Here is an 18,440-nt window from a genome sequence, read left to right on the forward strand (position 1 = left end):
ATTAGAAATATTTATTTCAAGACGATCTGATATACGGTATATAGTATAGTCACGGTAAGATATATCTATGTCTGCGTAAATTTATATTTACATCTGAAGTCATTCAAATAATATTTCTTACCTGCGAGGTGGACTGTAAATATGTCTCCATGTTTCTCTTGCTGTGAGATCAGCATTTTTAAAGGATCTCTACTGAACTCGAAAGCTAAACCGATAAAAGGGATCCATCCATTTTCCAAAGGGGGTTCTCCTACTTTCCTAAAAGAAGGAATTCATGGTTTTATTGATGATTATTTTTAGCATTACTATTAATATTATTTTAAAATCATTTTAGATTACTTAAAACATACACAGACATCCAAATGCTTACTATGTTAGATATTTCATTTATAAAATATCACCTATAGTAGATTTCTTATTTAGAGGTACTACATGTATAAATCGTAGCCTTATCCAACTTTTATACAATATTGTTTGTTTTTCTTTTTTTCTTTTTTTGAATCATAAGGATTTGGGAGAACTGAGACAAACGTCATGCAAGCTTCTTTTTTTTTTTTTTTTTTTTTTTTTTACAGATAATTCTTTTTCCTGCCTGTGCTGGCAGTCGGGCATTTAGCATGTCAAAGGAAACTGCTTGTCATGATAAGGCAATTATAATGGATTTAGATAATTAGGAGTCAAAGACGTGTATCTCCTTAATAAGGGATGTTCCATCGATCTCATGCAGCATTTTACTACACAGACTGTTCTGATCTATTGTACAAATTCCGTGTTTCTGTATGTAGGTCTTCTGTCATATTCGGAAGCTGAAAATTCCATTTCTTTTCTTATTACAGCTGTTTAGCCGGTACAATCCGATTTAAAGTCAGTAACACAGAGCATGTCTATTTTAGACAGGATTAATACAAATATTCGAACAGAATACATCCCATCTGTGAAGGTGACTTACACTACACGCAGAACAAGCCATTTTGATTAATCACAAGATATTTACTAGCCAGGATGTAATCAAAGATCAGGGGATCACCAGCTTACCACTATCATGTGCTGCACAAAAATTTGATGGCATTTCGTAACTCTTTGTTCTCCATTCAAAATCATAACTTGCGAAACCCAACAAAGCTCCTTCCTAATCTGAAGCACATATTGAACCTTTGATTATGTTCAACATTCACGTGAAGGAATTTTCCAGAATAACTCAATATAAAATATTATACCTTTGTTATTTTATACAAACAATGCTGAAACAACACTCCCCCCCCAAAAAAAACAAATGCAACACATAATCTAAAAGAAGAAAAACCACAAAGCACCGCAAGTCACAGCTCATCAAAGTTATTTCTCCTCCACTTTCCATTTGGCTACCAAGCTTCAGAGATGGGCTCATTACTGGTTGCTGGTTTGGACAAAAAGTAAAATTGTGACAGATATTTAGATAGGCTTTTTTGTCATATTCTAATTTAATGCATCTAATTTCACCCTCTATGCTCTGTCATTCGGTCAAAACCTGTATACTTCACAGTGTTTCCGCGGGGTAAGAAGGACGCAGCTCAGAAATCCAGGGGAAAATTAACTTAATGCTCAAGAGTCTGTGGACTCAAATCACAGAGACGGAAGGGTCATCGTTTGCATCAGATATGGTTAACTCAAAACTGATAAGCTCAACACCGTAAAACACCATGTCACAGCATCAATCTATGCCTCCGAAAGGAAAGTACCATTTCATGTATTTTCCATAAAAAGAGATATTCTCATAAATCAGTAAGGCTATATTACAAAAGATTTATCAACAAATGTCTGGGCTTACAATTCTTCCAACCGAGGCTCACGTTGCACACTGTGTGAGATGACACATCAACCACATAAATGAGCCATCGATACAACTAAAGGGAGCTAATTACAAATTAGGTCACCGCAAAGAAAAATAGATGGAGCTGATCCAAAACAATGCCGGGTATCCCTTATACAATGCATGTAAATCTATACATAGTGGAGAACAATGCTGGAGGAATTTGAAGTTATATTTGTGAAGCTCATTTTTTAGATTATTTCCATCTTATGATACGATGTTCTGCAGCAGAGATTGTCTCCATTTACATCTGTCCCCAGTGGATCTCACAATCTAATTTCCTGATATCAAAAGCACACTATGACCAATTTCATTAGAAGCCAATTAACCTGTCAATGTTTTCTGAAGTGTATAAGGAAACTACAGGGTGGGGAGGAAGATCTTGAAATCCTCGGAGAATCAGAAATATAGAGATACTAGCTGAAGAGCCTGGCGTTGCCTGGGCATAGTAAATATCTGTGGTTAGTTATAGCACCTCACTTCTCTTATTTTCCCATCACGCCTCTCATTTTCCCAATCACATCTTTCATTTCCCCCCTCACATCTCTCATTTTCTCCCTCACATCTCTCATTTTCCCCCTCATTCCTCTCATTCCCCCCTAACACTTGTCATTTCAACCTCACATCTGTCATTTTCTGATCACTCCATTATTTTTCCTCACTCCTCTCATTTTGCACTCACACTTTTTCATTTTCACCTCACACCTCTCATTTTCACCTCATCACCTCAGTATATACATGTTTGTCATCTCCCTTATATATAGTATACATCTGTATGTCATCTCCTGTATATAGTATATACCTGTATGTCATCTCCCCTGTATATATTATATACCTGCTGTGTGTCATCTCCCCTATATATAGTATATACCTGAATGTCATCTCCTTCTATATATAGTATATACCTGTATGTCATCTCCTCCTGTATATAGTATATACCTGTGTGTCATCTCCCCTGTATATAGTATATATCTGTGTGTCATCTCCTCCTGTATATAGTATATACCTGCATGTCATCTTCTATATATAGCATATACCTGTATGTCATCTCCTCCTGTATATAGTATATACCTGTGTGTCATCTCCTCCTGTATATAGTATGTACCTGTATGTCATCTCCTCCTCTATATAGTATATACCTGTGTGTCATCTCTCCTGTGTATACAGTAGTATATATCTGTGTGTCATCTCCTCCTGTATATAGTATATACCTGTGTGTCATCTCCTCCTGTATTAGACCTCGTTCACACGTTATTTGCTCAGTATTTTTACCTCAGTATTTGTAAGCTAAATTGGCAGCCTGATAAATCCCCAGCCAACAGGAAGCCCTCCCCCTGGCAGTATATATTAGCTCACACATACACATAATAGACAGGTCATGTGACTGACAGCTGCCGTATTTCCTATATGGAACATTTGTTGTAGTTTGTCTGCTTATTAATCAGATTTTTATTTTTGAAGGATAAGACCAGACTTGTGTGTGTTTTAGGGTGAGTTTCGTTTGTCAAGTTGTGTGTGTTGAGTTGCGTGTGGCGACATGCATGTAGCGACTTTTGTGAGATGAGTTTTGTGTGGCAACATGCGTGTAGCAACTTTTTGTGTGTCGAGTTGCATGTGACAGGTTAGTGTAGCAACTTGTGTGCAGCAAGTTTTGCGCATGGCGAGTTTTGCGCGTGGCGAGTTTTGTGTGGTGCCTTTTGAGTATGTGCAAGTTTTGTGTGAGGCAAATTTTGCATGTGTTGCAACTTTTGTGCATGTGGCAATTTTTCCGCATGTGCAAGTTTTGCGTGTGGCGAGTTTTCCATGAGGTGAGTTTTGCACTTGTGGTGAGTTTTGCAAGAGCCTAGTTTTTGCATGTGGCGAGTTCTGCGCGTGGCGACTTTTGAGCGGCGACTTTTGTGTTTCGACTTTTATGTGGCGAGGTTGGAGAATGTGTGGTGAAATGTGTGCTGAGGGTGATATGTGTTGAAGCACGTGGTAGTGTGTGGCACATTTTGTGTGTGTGTTCATATCCCCGTGTGTGGTGAGTATCCCATGTCGGGGCCCCACCTTAGCAACTGTATGGTATATACTCTTTGGCGCCATCGCTCTCATTCTTTAAGTCCCCCTTGTTCACATCTGGCAGCTGTCAATTTGCCTCCAACACTTTTCCTTTCATTTTTTCCCATTATGTAGATAGGGGCAAAATTGTTTGGTGAATTGGAAAGCACGGGGTTAAAATTTCACCTCACAACATAGCCTATGACGCTCTCGGGGTCCAGACGTGTGACTGTGCAAAATTTTGTGGCTGTAGCTTTGACGCCTCCAACACTTTTCCTTTCACTTTTTTCCCCATTATGTAGATAGGGGCAAAATTGTTTGGTGAATTGGAATGCGCGGGGTTAAAATTTCACCTCACAACAAAGCCTATGACGCTCTCAGGGTCCAGACGTGTGACTGTGCAAAATTTTGTGGCTGTAGCTTTGACGCCTCCAACACTTTTCCTTTCACTTTTTTCCCCATTATGTAGATAGGGGCAAAATTGTTTGGTGAATTGGAACGCGCGGGGTTAAAATTTCACCTCACAACATAGCCTATGACGCTCTCGGGGTCCAGACGTGTGACTGTGCAAAATTTTGTGGCTGTAGCTGCGACGCCTCCAACACTTTTCCTTTCACTTTTTTCCCATTATGTAGATAGGGGCAAAATTGTTTGGTGAATTGGAAAGCGCGGGGTTAAAATTTCACCTCACAACATAGCCTATGACGCTCTCAGGGTCCAGACGTGTGACTGTGCAAAATTTTGTGGCTGTAGCTGCGACGGTGCAGATGCCAATCCCGGACATACACACACACACACACACACACACACACACACACACACACACACACACACATTCAGCTTTATATATTAGATAAAAATCTGTATATAATCATTCATACAAGGAGAAGCAAAGATTATGGTCATTGTTTAATAATGTTATATATCCTTATTAAACTATAGAAATGTAAAATTTAAAAAAGCATAAAGCGTCTACAATGAATGCTTATGCCTTCTCACATTTGTTTAAGGAACCTGACCATGGACTGTACTTAGAGGGGTTTTCCAGGTTCTGCTTACTGGTTTAAGCAGTCATCAACTGACCTCTCACATGCAATCTGCATACTTGCAGTCACTTGCACAATAGCTTTTCTTCCTGCTTCTTACAATGGAACATTGCAGGAGCAAGATTTGAATATAAAGTCAGGATTTTTTTTGACTTTTAACTCTTTCCTGCACCATGCATAAATATATGACTGATGTGTTAGCCTGCAGTGCTAACTTTTATAACTGCGGCAATCTCTAGGCAGCTAGGGGCAGCAAAGACTGACAGCCTCTCCCACAAAACTCTGATCATGGCCATTTAACGCCTTTGATTACTATAGAATGCAGCAACATTAATGGGGGGTGTGGTTACTCCATCTAAATGGAATTTGTTACCAAGCTTTTTTTTTTTAACCTAATATGAGAATAGCATAATATAGATACCACAACCTTGATTCCGATGATGTGTCAGTTACTGGGCTGCTTGCTGTAGTTTTGATAGAATCACTTTTTTATCAGGAGATTACCACTATAGGCCTTGTAAGGCTAGGTTCACATTGCGTTAGGGCAATCCGTTAAGCGCATAGCGCTAGCGGATTGCGCTAACACAATGTTTCTAGAGGGTCAGCATTCACCCTCCCCGCTAGCGCAGGTCCCCGATCTGCGCTAGAGAGGAACCGGCCTGAGATGCACCTCGGATGCTGCAAGCAGCGTCCCAGGTCCGTCACAAAAGAACGGCACATTGGTAGCGCGTGCCGAAAATGGCATACGCTAGCGATGCGCTTCAGCTAAAAATCACATTGCTGTCAATGGGTGCGCTAACGGACCCGTTGCACGGCGTTAATTGTGACATTTTCGCCGTGCAACGCAGTCCGTTAGCATTAACCCATTAACGCAATGTGAACCTAGCCTAAATCTGATGCCATGTAGTCATACATATTCATGAGCTCTGTATAACCACATCTTCAATATTGATTGGTAACTTACTGCCTATGCACAGGGTACACACAAAGCAGTCAACCAGTGGTTTCTGTGGAGTTATGCAGAGCTCAATATTCAGAGAATTGCTAGATATGCAATAGATAAAACTATGATTTTAAAGAATTGACAGCTAGCAGACCAGCAAGTTAATCATCGCTAAAATCAGTCTCAGCACCATTATCATGCTGATCCCACATAAGCTAGCAAACTTGGTGAGAGGTTCCCTTTGATAATTCAGTGTGGTCACCAGTGCTGATCAGTGTATAGTGACAAATAGGGGCATTTGTAATGTCCTTAGGGATGTCCTATAATGCTGCCAGTTAAGACATGACTGGCAGTAAAGACTAGCAGTAAAGTCTTGGAATAACAGCTAAAAATATTTTTAAAAACATAAAACATTGTCACCCCCAAAATCGAAGGTGAGCTAAGCCCACCAGCATCAGGAGCTTATCTACAACCCCCCGAGGAAGCCCACGCGAAACGCGCTTTGGGGCTGTCGTCCATTGTTAGACGTGACCACACACAGGCCATTAAGGGTGAGATTATCTCTTGTGCATTTACATGTATACTGAATTGATTTTGCTGCGCAACAGATTTGTGAGACCATTTCTAAAGCAGTTTTCTATCTGTTTATATAATCATTTGATTGGGTGAATACCTCTTTGCTATATGCACACTCTATTAGCATATTGATTACCTCGGTCCCTTGGCTTGCACCAGAGACCAATGTTTACAGCTCTACGTTTATGCTTCATATCAATATTAGAAATGTGTTTTGATCTACCCCGTGCCTGATACTTTTAATGTGTGGAACCGTACAATGGTTTCTTTTTCACACCGTGCGCCACTTGTCCAATGCCTTTTCTGTTATTAGTGTCTATTATTGTTACATTAATTTTGTGAAATGAAAATTGTCACTTTTTATATATTGGGACTTCTGTACTCTATGGCTCTTACAGGGCATCAATGTCAAATCTGCCAATCTTGGTTTTCTCTGGCAAATGCCAATCATCCTGCAAGGTGTTGGGCTGTAAGTACAACACCCACCTGTGGATGTCGGGTCCTCATACCACCCTCATGGAGTCTTTTTCTGACAGTTTGAGCAGATACATGGATGGTAGTGACCTGCGGAAAGCCATTTTGCAGGGCTCTGGCACTGCTCCTCCTTGCACAAAAGAGGAGGTAGCAGTCTTGCTGCTGGGTTGTTGTCCTCCTATGGCCCCCTCCACAGCTCCTGGTGTACTGGCCTGTCTCCTGGTATCTTCTCCATCGCCTGAACATTGTGCTGACCGACATAGCTACCCTTCTTGCCACAGCTTGAATTGATATGCCATCCTGGAAGAGCTGCATAACCTGAGCAACTTCTGTGGGTTGTAGACACTGCCTCATGCTAGTGTACAGTACCTCTAGGGGTGAGAGCAATGACAAAATACAAAAGTGACCAAAACAACAGCCAAAAAGCATGAGAAGAAATGGTCTATTGTCACCCCCTGCAGAACCACTCCTCTAATGAGAAGAGATTAAACACTTATAAAGGGTGCTTCAACCAAAATAGAACAGCATCAACTTTCACCATCATCAGTTATTCAAATGGCCCATGGATTAAGTTGATATAGACATTACAATGCATTATCTATCTATCCAACCTCCTAATGAGCCGTGTGGAGAAACGCGTAGAGGTTTTATGACATCTATTTTGATAAGTACTCCTCTTATTCATTTTTTCATTTTAATGTCTATATCAACTTAATCTATGGGCCATTTGAATAACTGATGATGGTGAAAGTTGATGCTGTTCTATTTTGGTTGAAGCACCCTTTATAAGTGTTTATAAGTGTTTAAAAGTGTTTAATCTGGCCTGTGTATCATAAGGGTCTCATAGGTCTAGCTGCCGTGGAGTGGAGGCGCCATGTCCGTTGACAAGTAGGGTGTCAGGAAACCAAAACAAGCAAAAAAGCAAATAGGCACAAGAACTAAATATATATAATATAAGCTTTTATTGAAAAACACGTTAAAAAACAAGAAATAAGGATATATATCATGTAGACGCAGTTGAAAAAGGTAACAGATAACAGCCTAGTACCACATAGAGGAAACAGGATTGGCAAAAATGATAATAATAAAAATGACCACTAGAACAGTATGACAAATGCAGACAATATATAGGCACTCTTCTCAGATATCACATAATGTGCTATAATAAGGACCTATGGCCACAGTATAATAAATACATAGTTTAAGAGAGTCTGCATGTCATTAAAATCAAAAAAGAGAAAGGGAAGTATATTGCAAGTGTAAAAAAATTACAATATAAAATATTGCCTAGTTGGTCAAGGCTCAAACAATATCATACAAAACATTTAAAAAGTGCATCGTGCCAAAGTGCAATAAATCCTAAATAATGTATGCCTTAGTGGCATATACAATTGAATATGTCCCAAGTGGGAAATACACTATTGGTATCAGCTACGGGAATACTGATCTCAAATACATGTAAGTCATATAGCACAATAAGTCAAAAATAGGTAAAGAGTTAAATAGCACAAGAATGCTAAATTCTAAGATAGTAAAAAGAGGATAAAGTGAGCCATCCTGTACCTGAATGCGGGAAGAGGGATCCCAACGCGGTTCGCACATTTGCTTCTTCGGGGGGCGTAAAAGGTTGATGCTCTTCTATTTTGGTTGAAGCACCCTTTATAACTGTTTTATAAGTGTTTAAAAGTGTTTAATCTGGCCTGTGTATCATAAGTGTCTTATAGAGCTAGCTGCCGTGGAGTGGAGGCACCATGTCCACTGACAAATAGGGTGCCAACCTCCACTGACAGGCAGGAAACAGCGGAGGTACAGATTAGAAAAGGCTTACTTATCTTATTCATTTTTGCTATGCATCATTTTTATTTTTTATCAGGCATGGAAATTCACTATTTTCCCTGAACTGATTTATATATTCAGGGGCACTGCCTTTCTTTCTGACCCGTTCTATTTGGATACTGTCCTCATATCTTGTAAAAGTAGATCAGCTGGCACTTATCGATAGGGTATAATAAGACAGTAGGGTCCGCCATCAGTGAAGGGGGCGCCATTCTTGCGTGGGTTGTCATAGGGTGCCAACCTCCGCAGCCAAGCAGGCACACAGTTCAGGGTTCATCTTGAGCGTGGATATAGTGTGGACATTTTTAGTGTGGTGTTTGTAATTGTTGTTTGTCCCTTCCTGATTTACTATTGTTTTTCATGTTTGTCACACTTCAATGTTTTAGATCATCAAACAAATATAAATATTAGACAAAGAAAACACAAGTAAACACAAAATGCAGTTATTAAATGAAGGGTTTTATTATTAAGGGAAAAATAAATTAAAACCTACAGGGCCCTGTGAAAAAGTGATTGCTCCCCTTAAAACATAAATTAACTATGGTTTGTCACATCTTTGGGAAGCTGAGTTAAAATTCCCTAGCCACACTCAGGACCAATTAATGCAACACCTGTTCTCAATCTAGAAATCACTTAAATTGGACCTGCCTGACAAAGTGAAGTAGATCAAAAGGTCCTCAAAAGCTAGAGAACCAAAACAAATTCTAGAACGAATGAGAAACTGAGTAATTGAGATCTATCAGTCTGGAAAAGGTTATAAAGCCATTTCTAAAGCTTTTGGGCTCCAGAGAACATCAGTGAGAGCCATAATCCACAAATGGCGAATACATGAAACAGTGGTGAACCTTCTCAGTAGTGACCAGCTGACCAAAATTAACCCAAGGGGGCAGCGACTTCTCATCCAAGATGTCACAAAATACCCCAGAACAACATCCAAAGAACTGCATATGAAAGAGACTGGGCAAAAATGGGCTGCATGGCAGAGTTCCAAGACGAAAACAAATGCTGAGCAATAAGAATATAAAGGCTTTTCTCAGTTTTGCCAGACAACATCTTGATGATTCTCAAAACTGCATTTTGTGTTTACTTGTGTCATCTTTCTCTAATATTTAAATTTGTATGGTGATCTGAAACATTTAAGTGTGACAAACATGAGAAAAAATAGGAAATCAGGAAGGAGGCAAACACTTTCACACCATTGTATATTCATACAGCTCCTATGCAGCCGATGTATTCCTGTGTGGAATCGGATCCTGTAGTTTCATGCTCAATTTGAACTTATAATGTTAGCAAAGAAGTAGGGGACAAAGGAACGGAATTGTGATTGGTGAATCAACTACAAAATTACAAAACCATAGAATATTTTTAAAGAATCATTTTTGTTAAGTTATTGCAATTCTTTTAACGACATTGGAAGCCTATTCCACCCAACACTGTTAATCTAGCGGTACAACATGTACCATCAAATTTGTCTCTTCCACAAGAACCCAATTAAGATATCAAATGACTAGAAAGGGACCACCATTTAGTACTACAAAGAAACGTTGAAACAATTTCCAACCCAAAGAGAAATAAAGCACAAAAAGGTAAAATCAAGCTTCAAGATCACTATAGGAAACAATTGCACTTCTATTTCATTGTTAAAGAGGAAAAATAAATTAATATATTACCTATTATTCTCAATTTTCTCAATAGCTAATGAAAAAATAAATTTATAACTATTAATAATTTTCAAGGAAACAGCTGTACGAATGTGACAGATAGACCTCCAATTAGGGTCAAATTTATCTATAGGTACAATAGGCATGTGCCTATGAGCGGCCTTGGGGGAAAGCATGCTGCAGAAAGGAACATTTACATATGAATAATGTATAAACTAAACAGTGTGCATTAATTGGTATATTATGTGTAATTATATAGCTTCAGAGGGTGCTAGGTGATGTGAGAAGTAAAGCTGAATGTTTATTTTCAAGAACAGTCAAATATTTTAAAGCTGTGACCAATTAATGGGTGGAGTCTAAGGTGAGAAACAATCTGTGCCTATAGGTTCTTGAGATAATAATCCTGTATTAATAGAAAAAAGGAGATTTGACGTTTCAGAGTAGACCGCGCTGCAGGATGAAGGAAGCAGTTCCAGAGTGGAATAGCAATTTTGCAGCTTATATTTTTACGTGTTTCTTTCTCGCATCAAGCTCTTTTTAAAAAATAAACTACATAGCACAATCTGTATGTCAAGGAAAGGGTGTTCGTCTCCCCTGCATTTTTTCTCAATAATCCTGGATTGTCTCCAAATCCAATGTTCATCATGAGGGCTAATTTTGGAGCTTATGAAATTAACATAGGTATAATGATGAGTGGGGTCAGGAGAGTAACAGGCTAAAATACCATCTTCATGAAGTTTCAAATCACTAACCAGAATATGCCAGAGCTGGTATGTCACTCTCCACAAGGAGAAACCTTACCCCTTGGACCTCAGTCCAGAGCCTCACAGCTAGCCAAATCAGTTCGCATGCTTCGCACTAATGAGCGCCAAGAGGCCGAAACACCATGTCTTTGAATTGAGATACTTATTTGGCGATTTATCCTAAGTCATATTGCAAGACTCGTTAAAGGGTTGATTGTGACTTGTAGGATCACTACTTCCAACAGGTGGCGCTATAGAGTTCCAGTCCTCTTTTTCTCAGAAGAGGCAATTTGCATAACAAGAATATTGACTTTTTTTAAGTAAAAGGACTATTCAGCCATTGAGTAACCTGATAAATAGTAAACAATATAGACACATTTTTTGTACATTTTGTGCTACTTAAAATCATTTTTGGCTAAATATAATTTTTGAAATAGGGTTTCACTAAAAATGTCAAACATTGGCATCTATAACCTCTATGTATCACAGTGCACACCATACTGAAGAATGACTTAATGGTAAAATCCATCAGTGAGCTTGTTTTGTGGCAGGTGTGTAGCTCTTACCACTCTTCCCCAGATTGATCTGTTAAGCTGATTTGTAGGAGACTTACAATTGAACTTACATTTGGTCAGAAATCAGCTTCAAAAAGTTTGAAGAGAATTAAGGGTTACAGATCCTATCTTTAAAACAAGCTTACTCGATGATTTATGGGGTCTGTAAAGTTAAATAGTTTAACTCCTTTCTGATATCAGGCATAATAGTACGCCGATGTCGGACTCCCTCCCTTTGATGTTGGATCCGGCACTGAGCCCACATCTTTTCCGACACATAACAGCTATTTTGAACAGCTGACATGTGCCTCTAACAGCTGACGTCAGAGAGGTGAAGTAAGTTCATTGGCTGTGAACTCGCAGAACCTGTCAGATGGCACCATGAGCAGGAGAACTTTCTCACGCTTGTGGTGTCGTCAGATAGGTAACAGGAATTCACAGAGAGACACTGAGCACATGGTGCTCAATGTCTGCTGGATGACAGGCTGTATGGTCGCATCATGCAACCATGCAACCTGCCATCTAGATGTAGCAGAGCTAGACCCGTCATTGGACAAATGGATTAGCAGCATCTCTACAGAAAGGTGAGGAATATTGTTTGTTTTTTTAACTCTTTTGCAGATGGCGAGGGCATTGGGGGAATGGGCAAGGTCATAAGTATGGTTTAATTAAGATTATTAAAGGAGTCTGTGTCATTCTTTCAATTAAATGACTTTTTTCTGGGTGTCTGTGTTTTCTTACAATGTGACTATGGGGTTAATAACCTCAGGGCATGATGCCACCTGACAATACAAAGGTGACATCAACCCCCCAACTATCCCCCCCACTTGCCAGCGCTACAAGGCAAGTGGGAAGAGCGAGGCTAAGTGCCAGAATTGGTGCATCTTAGAGATGAGCCTTTTCTGGGGCACCTGAGAGCTGATTTCTTTAGCTTGGGGGGGCAAGTACCCATGGCCCCTTCCTAGGCTATTAATATCAACCCGCAGCTGTCTGCATAGCCTTTGCTGGCTATTAATTATATGGGGATCCCACATCATTTTTTGGGGGGCCTCCCATTTTAATAGCCAGTAAAGGCTAGTTATACAGCTGTGAGCTGATATTAATAGCCTGGGAAGCTCAATCGGTATTACCCCCTTCTCAGGCTATAAACATCAGCCCCCAGCCGTCGGCTTTCCCTCTGCTGGTTACGCCATTTTTTCCTGAAAAATAATATTTTATTAATGAAGTGCATGTACAGTAAGCTGCACACACTGTACTAATTGTATTTGTCACAGACATCTATATATCTACCTATTCCATTTGTATTTACTGTATGTAATCCATCTTTTCTATCCTGGCGGCATATAAAGTGATTTTACAGTACACGGCACATGAATTGCCAGCTTTTACTCTATCTATCTATGCAATATATATATATACATATAAATATATTTATATATGTATGTGTGTCACTGATACCTATACACCTACGTATTCTATGCGTATATATCTATTCTATCTTTTCTATTCTCACCTGCCAGTGTGATTTTACTGTATGCGGCACGTGAATTGCCGGCTTTTCAAAGGACACCGGTGTGTAAATATTGGACAGCAATTGCATGGTCCAAGTGCTGTGCGATTATTTTCTTGCACCCATAGGCTTGCATTGGCGAGTCTCAGCTGAGTCTCGGTGACAATTGCTACCTGCTATGATTTTACACGCACGCTGAATACGCCCGAAAAAATAAACCGTGATGTGAGCTACCCCATAAACTAACTCTGGTCTGAGTGCTATGTGATGTTTTCTCGCATAGCACTCGCCTGTAGTCTACAGTAGTATGACCCCAGCCGTACTGTGTAGTTCTGTGTAAACTTGTTTAGCTAACCTCTGTGAACTACTGTAGTTTATTCAGATTAACGAATGATGGAAGTATACTCTATCACCAAGAGCCATTATATCCTTTATTATCCTATATTTCTTTTTCAATGAGTTCCTCTGCACATCAACATCTAAACAAGCCCCTTTTGCCACGAAGGCATGAGGGTGTCAATATGCTTTGAAGGTAGTTTCACATATTCAAGATTTGCAGAGGATTTGTTGTGTGGACTATAGTTTTCGAAACCCTATCTACATGTAGCTGAAAAAAATGGCATGAAAATCAGAGCTTGATGTGAGTTTTCACATCTGTAAGATGCTCATTCTTGTGTTGATTTTCGCTGCAGATTTCACTTGATGAAATCCATGGACAATTTCACTTTTAAATACATGCAGCATTTGTTACGTAAACTTTGCTCATTTATTGGCAGCTAAATTCATCGTGAAAATTTTCTGCCACATATGAACAAAGCCTAATCATTCAGCGAGCCATTTCTATTTAAAAATGCTTCCCATCAAGGGAAATATATGTAGCTCTTAAAATGTTATACACAGTTTTTCACATATCTGAGGAGTACTATGTACAGTATATTTCAATGAATAAGGCTGGTTTCACACTTGCGTTTCAAAACGCATGCGTTTAAAAAAAAAACGCATGGTGAAAATATGCATGTAAACATGTGCAAACGCTGCGTTTTTTTGACGCATGCGTTTTTGCATGTGGTGAAAAAAACGCGGCGTTTTGACGCGTTTACATGCGTTTTTTCATGCGTTTGCGTTTTTTAAACGCATGCAGATAAATGTGTGATAGCTGCCAATCATCAAAATAAAGTAAAAAACCAACTATAAACAGAAAGAGCTAGGGTTAGGGTTAGGGGTAGGGTTAGGGGTAGGGATCCTAACCCTAACCCGAACCCTAAAGGGATCCTAACCCTACCCCTAACCCTAACCCTAATGGGATCCTAACCCTAACCCTACCCCTAACCCTAAACCTACCCCTACCCCTAACCCTAACCCTAACCCTACCCCTAACCCTACCCCTAACCCTAACCCTATTCTTAAAGGGATTAGGGTTAGGGTTAGGGGTAGGGTTAGGGGTAGGGTTAGGGGTAGGGTTAGGGGTAGGGTTAGGGGTAGGGTTAGGGTTAGGGGTAGGGTTAGGGTTAGGGGTAGGATCCCTTTATCAATTTTATGGTGTGGGGTGGTTTATCAGTGTGTTTTTGTTTTGTTTTTTTAAAAATGCATGCGTTTTTGACGCATGCAAACGCATGCACAAAAAAAGCATGCGTTCCCATTGACTCCAATGTGTTTTTTGACCCCCAAAAAACGCATGAAAACGCATGCATTTTTTTGTGTCCAAAAAACGCCTCTCAAAAATACTACAAGTTGCATTTTTGAAAATGAACGCATGCAGTAAAAAAATGCATGCGATTGAAAACGCGACCAAACGCGTACACAAAAAAAGCATGCATTTTCAATGTTAAATATAGGGAAAAAAACGCTGCAGACAAAAACGCAAGTGTGAAACCACCCTTAGGCCACATTCACACGTTCCTTTTTATCCTGCGGGTTCTCCCGCAGCGGATTTGATAAATCTGCAGGGCAAACCCGCTGCGGTTATCCCTGCAGATTTATCGCGGTTTGTCCTGCGGGTTCCGCTGCGGGTTCCGCTGCGGGATTTTACCCCTACTATTGATGCTGCATATGCAGCAATATGCAGCATCAATAGTAGTGTTAAAAATAAAAAAATAAAATCTGACGTCCCGATCTCCTCGGCGCTGCAGGCGGCGGTCCGGTTCCAAAGATGCTGTGCGACCAGGACCTTCGGTGACGTCACGGTCATGTGACCGCGACGTCACCGAAGGTCCTGGTCGCATAGCAAACCTGAGACCGGACGGCCGCGTGCAGCGCTGAGACTTCAGAGGTGAGTATATCATGATTTTTTTATTTTAATTCTTTTTTTTAATACAAATATGGTTCCCGGGACCTGGAGGAGAGTCTCCTCTCCTCCACCCCGGGTGTAACCCGCACATTATCTGCTTACTTCCCGCATGGTGTGCACAGCCCCATGCGGGAAGTAAGTGGATCAATGCATTTCTATGGGTGCAGAATCGCTGCGATTCTGCACAAAGAAGTGACATGGTCCTTCTTTGTTTCCGCAGCAATTCAGCGCGGTTTTTTTCGGGTTTTTCCGCATCATGTGCACTGCGGTTTCTGTTTTCCATAGGGTAACATTGTACTGTACCCTGCATGGAAAACAGCTGCGGACCCGCAGCGGCAAAATCGCCGCGGTTCCGCAGTAAAAACCGCATAGTGTGAACATGGCCTTAGACCACCAAAAGAAAGAAGATCAATGTCAAGTTACACTGGAATTACATTCAAAAATGCATTGGTTGGTGTATTTGGGGTCAATGACTCAAACACTGATACATTTGACAAGTATGTTAAAAAAAAGAAGATTCACAAGGAGCAAAAATAGTTTTGACACTTGTGTCTTCTAGCAAAAAAAAAAAAACTTTTTCATCCTACCATCTGCCACATAATGCAATAAATATGTCTAACACTCCAAAAATGTATTTTAACCCCATCCCCCTTCATCCTTATTTGACATATGGAAATTGCTCATTTTAGAAAAAAAAAAACCTTCTTCAAAAATAGCACAAAAATGTGAAGTGTTTAAACTAGCTGACGTTCAACAGTAGTTTCTATTCCATAACATTACATGATGAATGATTTACATACAAATATTACTAAACAAGAGTACAAGTATCCTGCTTACCCAATGTCTGCGAAGAGATTTAGAGGAATAGTAATCTTTTTCATAGGATTAACATTAATCCAAGGAGGTCTAGAAAATTATACAATTCATCATCATCATAACTAAGCTGAATGATACTTTGTATTTCCAAGATATTTTTCTTTGTCTGACCTATATTTTTTTCTAATCCAAAATGTATATGATTGTTATTTTCTAATAATCTCTGAAACCAAGAAAGTTTTAATTGGGTACACAAGAGAGTCCCGATGCTGCCTCATGTCAGCTCTACCAATACACAAAAGTTCAATATTCATATTCACCCGTAAACGTGACTGACTAGAGAAGCAAAGTGTCTGCTCTAGGCCTAAAAAATGTAGCTTGTCAGACAGAAATGTGTTCGTTTCGAAATCCTGGCATGGACATTCCGTAAATGTAGTTGATTTAAAGCTCAATTTGATTTCCCAGAAGAAAGAGGAAAAAAAATATTTACTGGCAGAATAGTTCAATTCAAAAGATTACAAGCAGTGACAATGTAGAAGTAGGCAATGCCTAGGTTTGTAAATGTCAATTTATTGAGTCAAATGCAAAACAAAAAAAAATTATCATGAACATGTCAAAACAGCTCATGAGGATTGGAGAAGTCGATTGTGAGATTTAAACATTTCAGAGTTCCCGTCAGGATGTACAGAACCCCTAAAGGTTTGTCTCTTTCAAGACTTAAATAAGCAGAAGCAATACCTGTCAATGTTCACAACTGTTAGCACAGGTGAAGCTTATTTTTTGTGAGTATTGCTTTTTTCTGGACCATTCAACAATTAAAAAAAAATAAAAAGAATTTATGGTTATAATTGTCTAAAAAAGAATAAGATATCTGTGATAAAAACGTCCAAAAGCTTGAAAAATTATACAACTGAAGCCGGAAAATATACAAGCACATCAGTGCTTCCTAGGCTATATGCGCAGGAAAATATTTATAATCCAAAGATGCCAATTATGGTGTTCATATCATTTGATGGGGCCAAAATTGAAATATTTGGAGATTTCCTACATTAAAAAATTGCCGTAATCCAGTGCAGGGCACATCCGCAGTACATCATCAGTAACGCAAATGACGAAGTGCTGCAGAAGTCATCTGAACACGGCAGCCAAACACAGGTTCCAGGGGATCCTGGTTTTGAATGGTGATGACTACCTGACAGTGTGAATGCAGACCATCAAACAGTATGCGCTGGATCCCAGTAAGTTCCGGTAATTGAGTATAGCTTAATTTGATTTTTTTTTTATAATAAAGCAAGCCAATGATAAAATGTAATTTCATTCTATTTTACCAGGACAAATCCTTTACTTAAATTGCTGAGGAAAGGACACCTGTCATGCATATGTATGGTGATGTGGTCAGATGGCCCAGCATTGAGAATTGCGCATGCACAAAGAAGGAATAGAGTGGGTAGCATGTATATTATAACTCAAAACACTAGGCATCATCGGAATGAAGGGTCAAACAAATAATTGACTGCCAATCTAACAGCTGTCATGCTGAACTTAAAAAAGAAATGGCTTGCAAAAAAAGAAATTAACTAATAGAAGGTGCTAAATTGGATCCATACACTGCGGTTATGGATCTAGCTGTGCTTGATAGGTACAACTCTATCATACAGCATATTGGAAGAGCAGTGGGTAGTTGCAGCCAGTATTTTGCTACCTTGGTACATATTATGGGTCGCACCATCACTGAAGAGTAAATGTTTTATCCAAAATAGGAGCCTAGGAGACTCAACATACCAAGGTTCACAGCTTTTCATACATCTGGTGCTCATTTCATGTCTCAGTAAAAACTGCAAGTTCAGGGAGGAGCATACATAGAAATCATGAACCCCCCAGTAAAAGTTTTAATTCAACCCCCCTCTCCTCCCAAACAACAGTCAGTGGAGTAGGGGGTCATATCTGCGAACTTTTATAAACAGGGAGAGGAACATTTATTGTGCCATGTCCAAAGCTATAATGCCTCTATTGATGCAACTTAGTTTTCTCACCCAAGATAGGTCTTTCATGGCCATTATAGAGAATGATGGTGCCAAAAATGCCCTCAGGTTACCTTCACATGT

At 39.6% G+C, this 18,440-nt stretch overlaps 1 protein-coding gene across 1 annotated transcript in view; it reads right to left on the bottom strand.

Annotated features, from left to right (window-relative positions):
• Positions 1 to 18,440, bottom strand: part of CYP7B1 (cytochrome P450 family 7 subfamily B member 1) — a 297,965-nt gene that overhangs the window by 129,465 nt on the left and 150,060 nt on the right. Inside the window, exon 2 of the mRNA XM_069731410.1 lies at positions 122 to 258. Coding sequence (XP_069587511.1) covers positions 122 to 258 — 137 coding nt within the window. The remainder of the gene's footprint in view (positions 1 to 121; positions 259 to 18,440) is intronic.

This window comes from Ranitomeya imitator, chromosome 6, assembly GCF_032444005.1.
Source record: "Ranitomeya imitator isolate aRanImi1 chromosome 6, aRanImi1.pri, whole genome shotgun sequence".
NCBI lineage: Eukaryota > Metazoa > Chordata > Amphibia > Anura > Dendrobatidae > Ranitomeya > Ranitomeya imitator.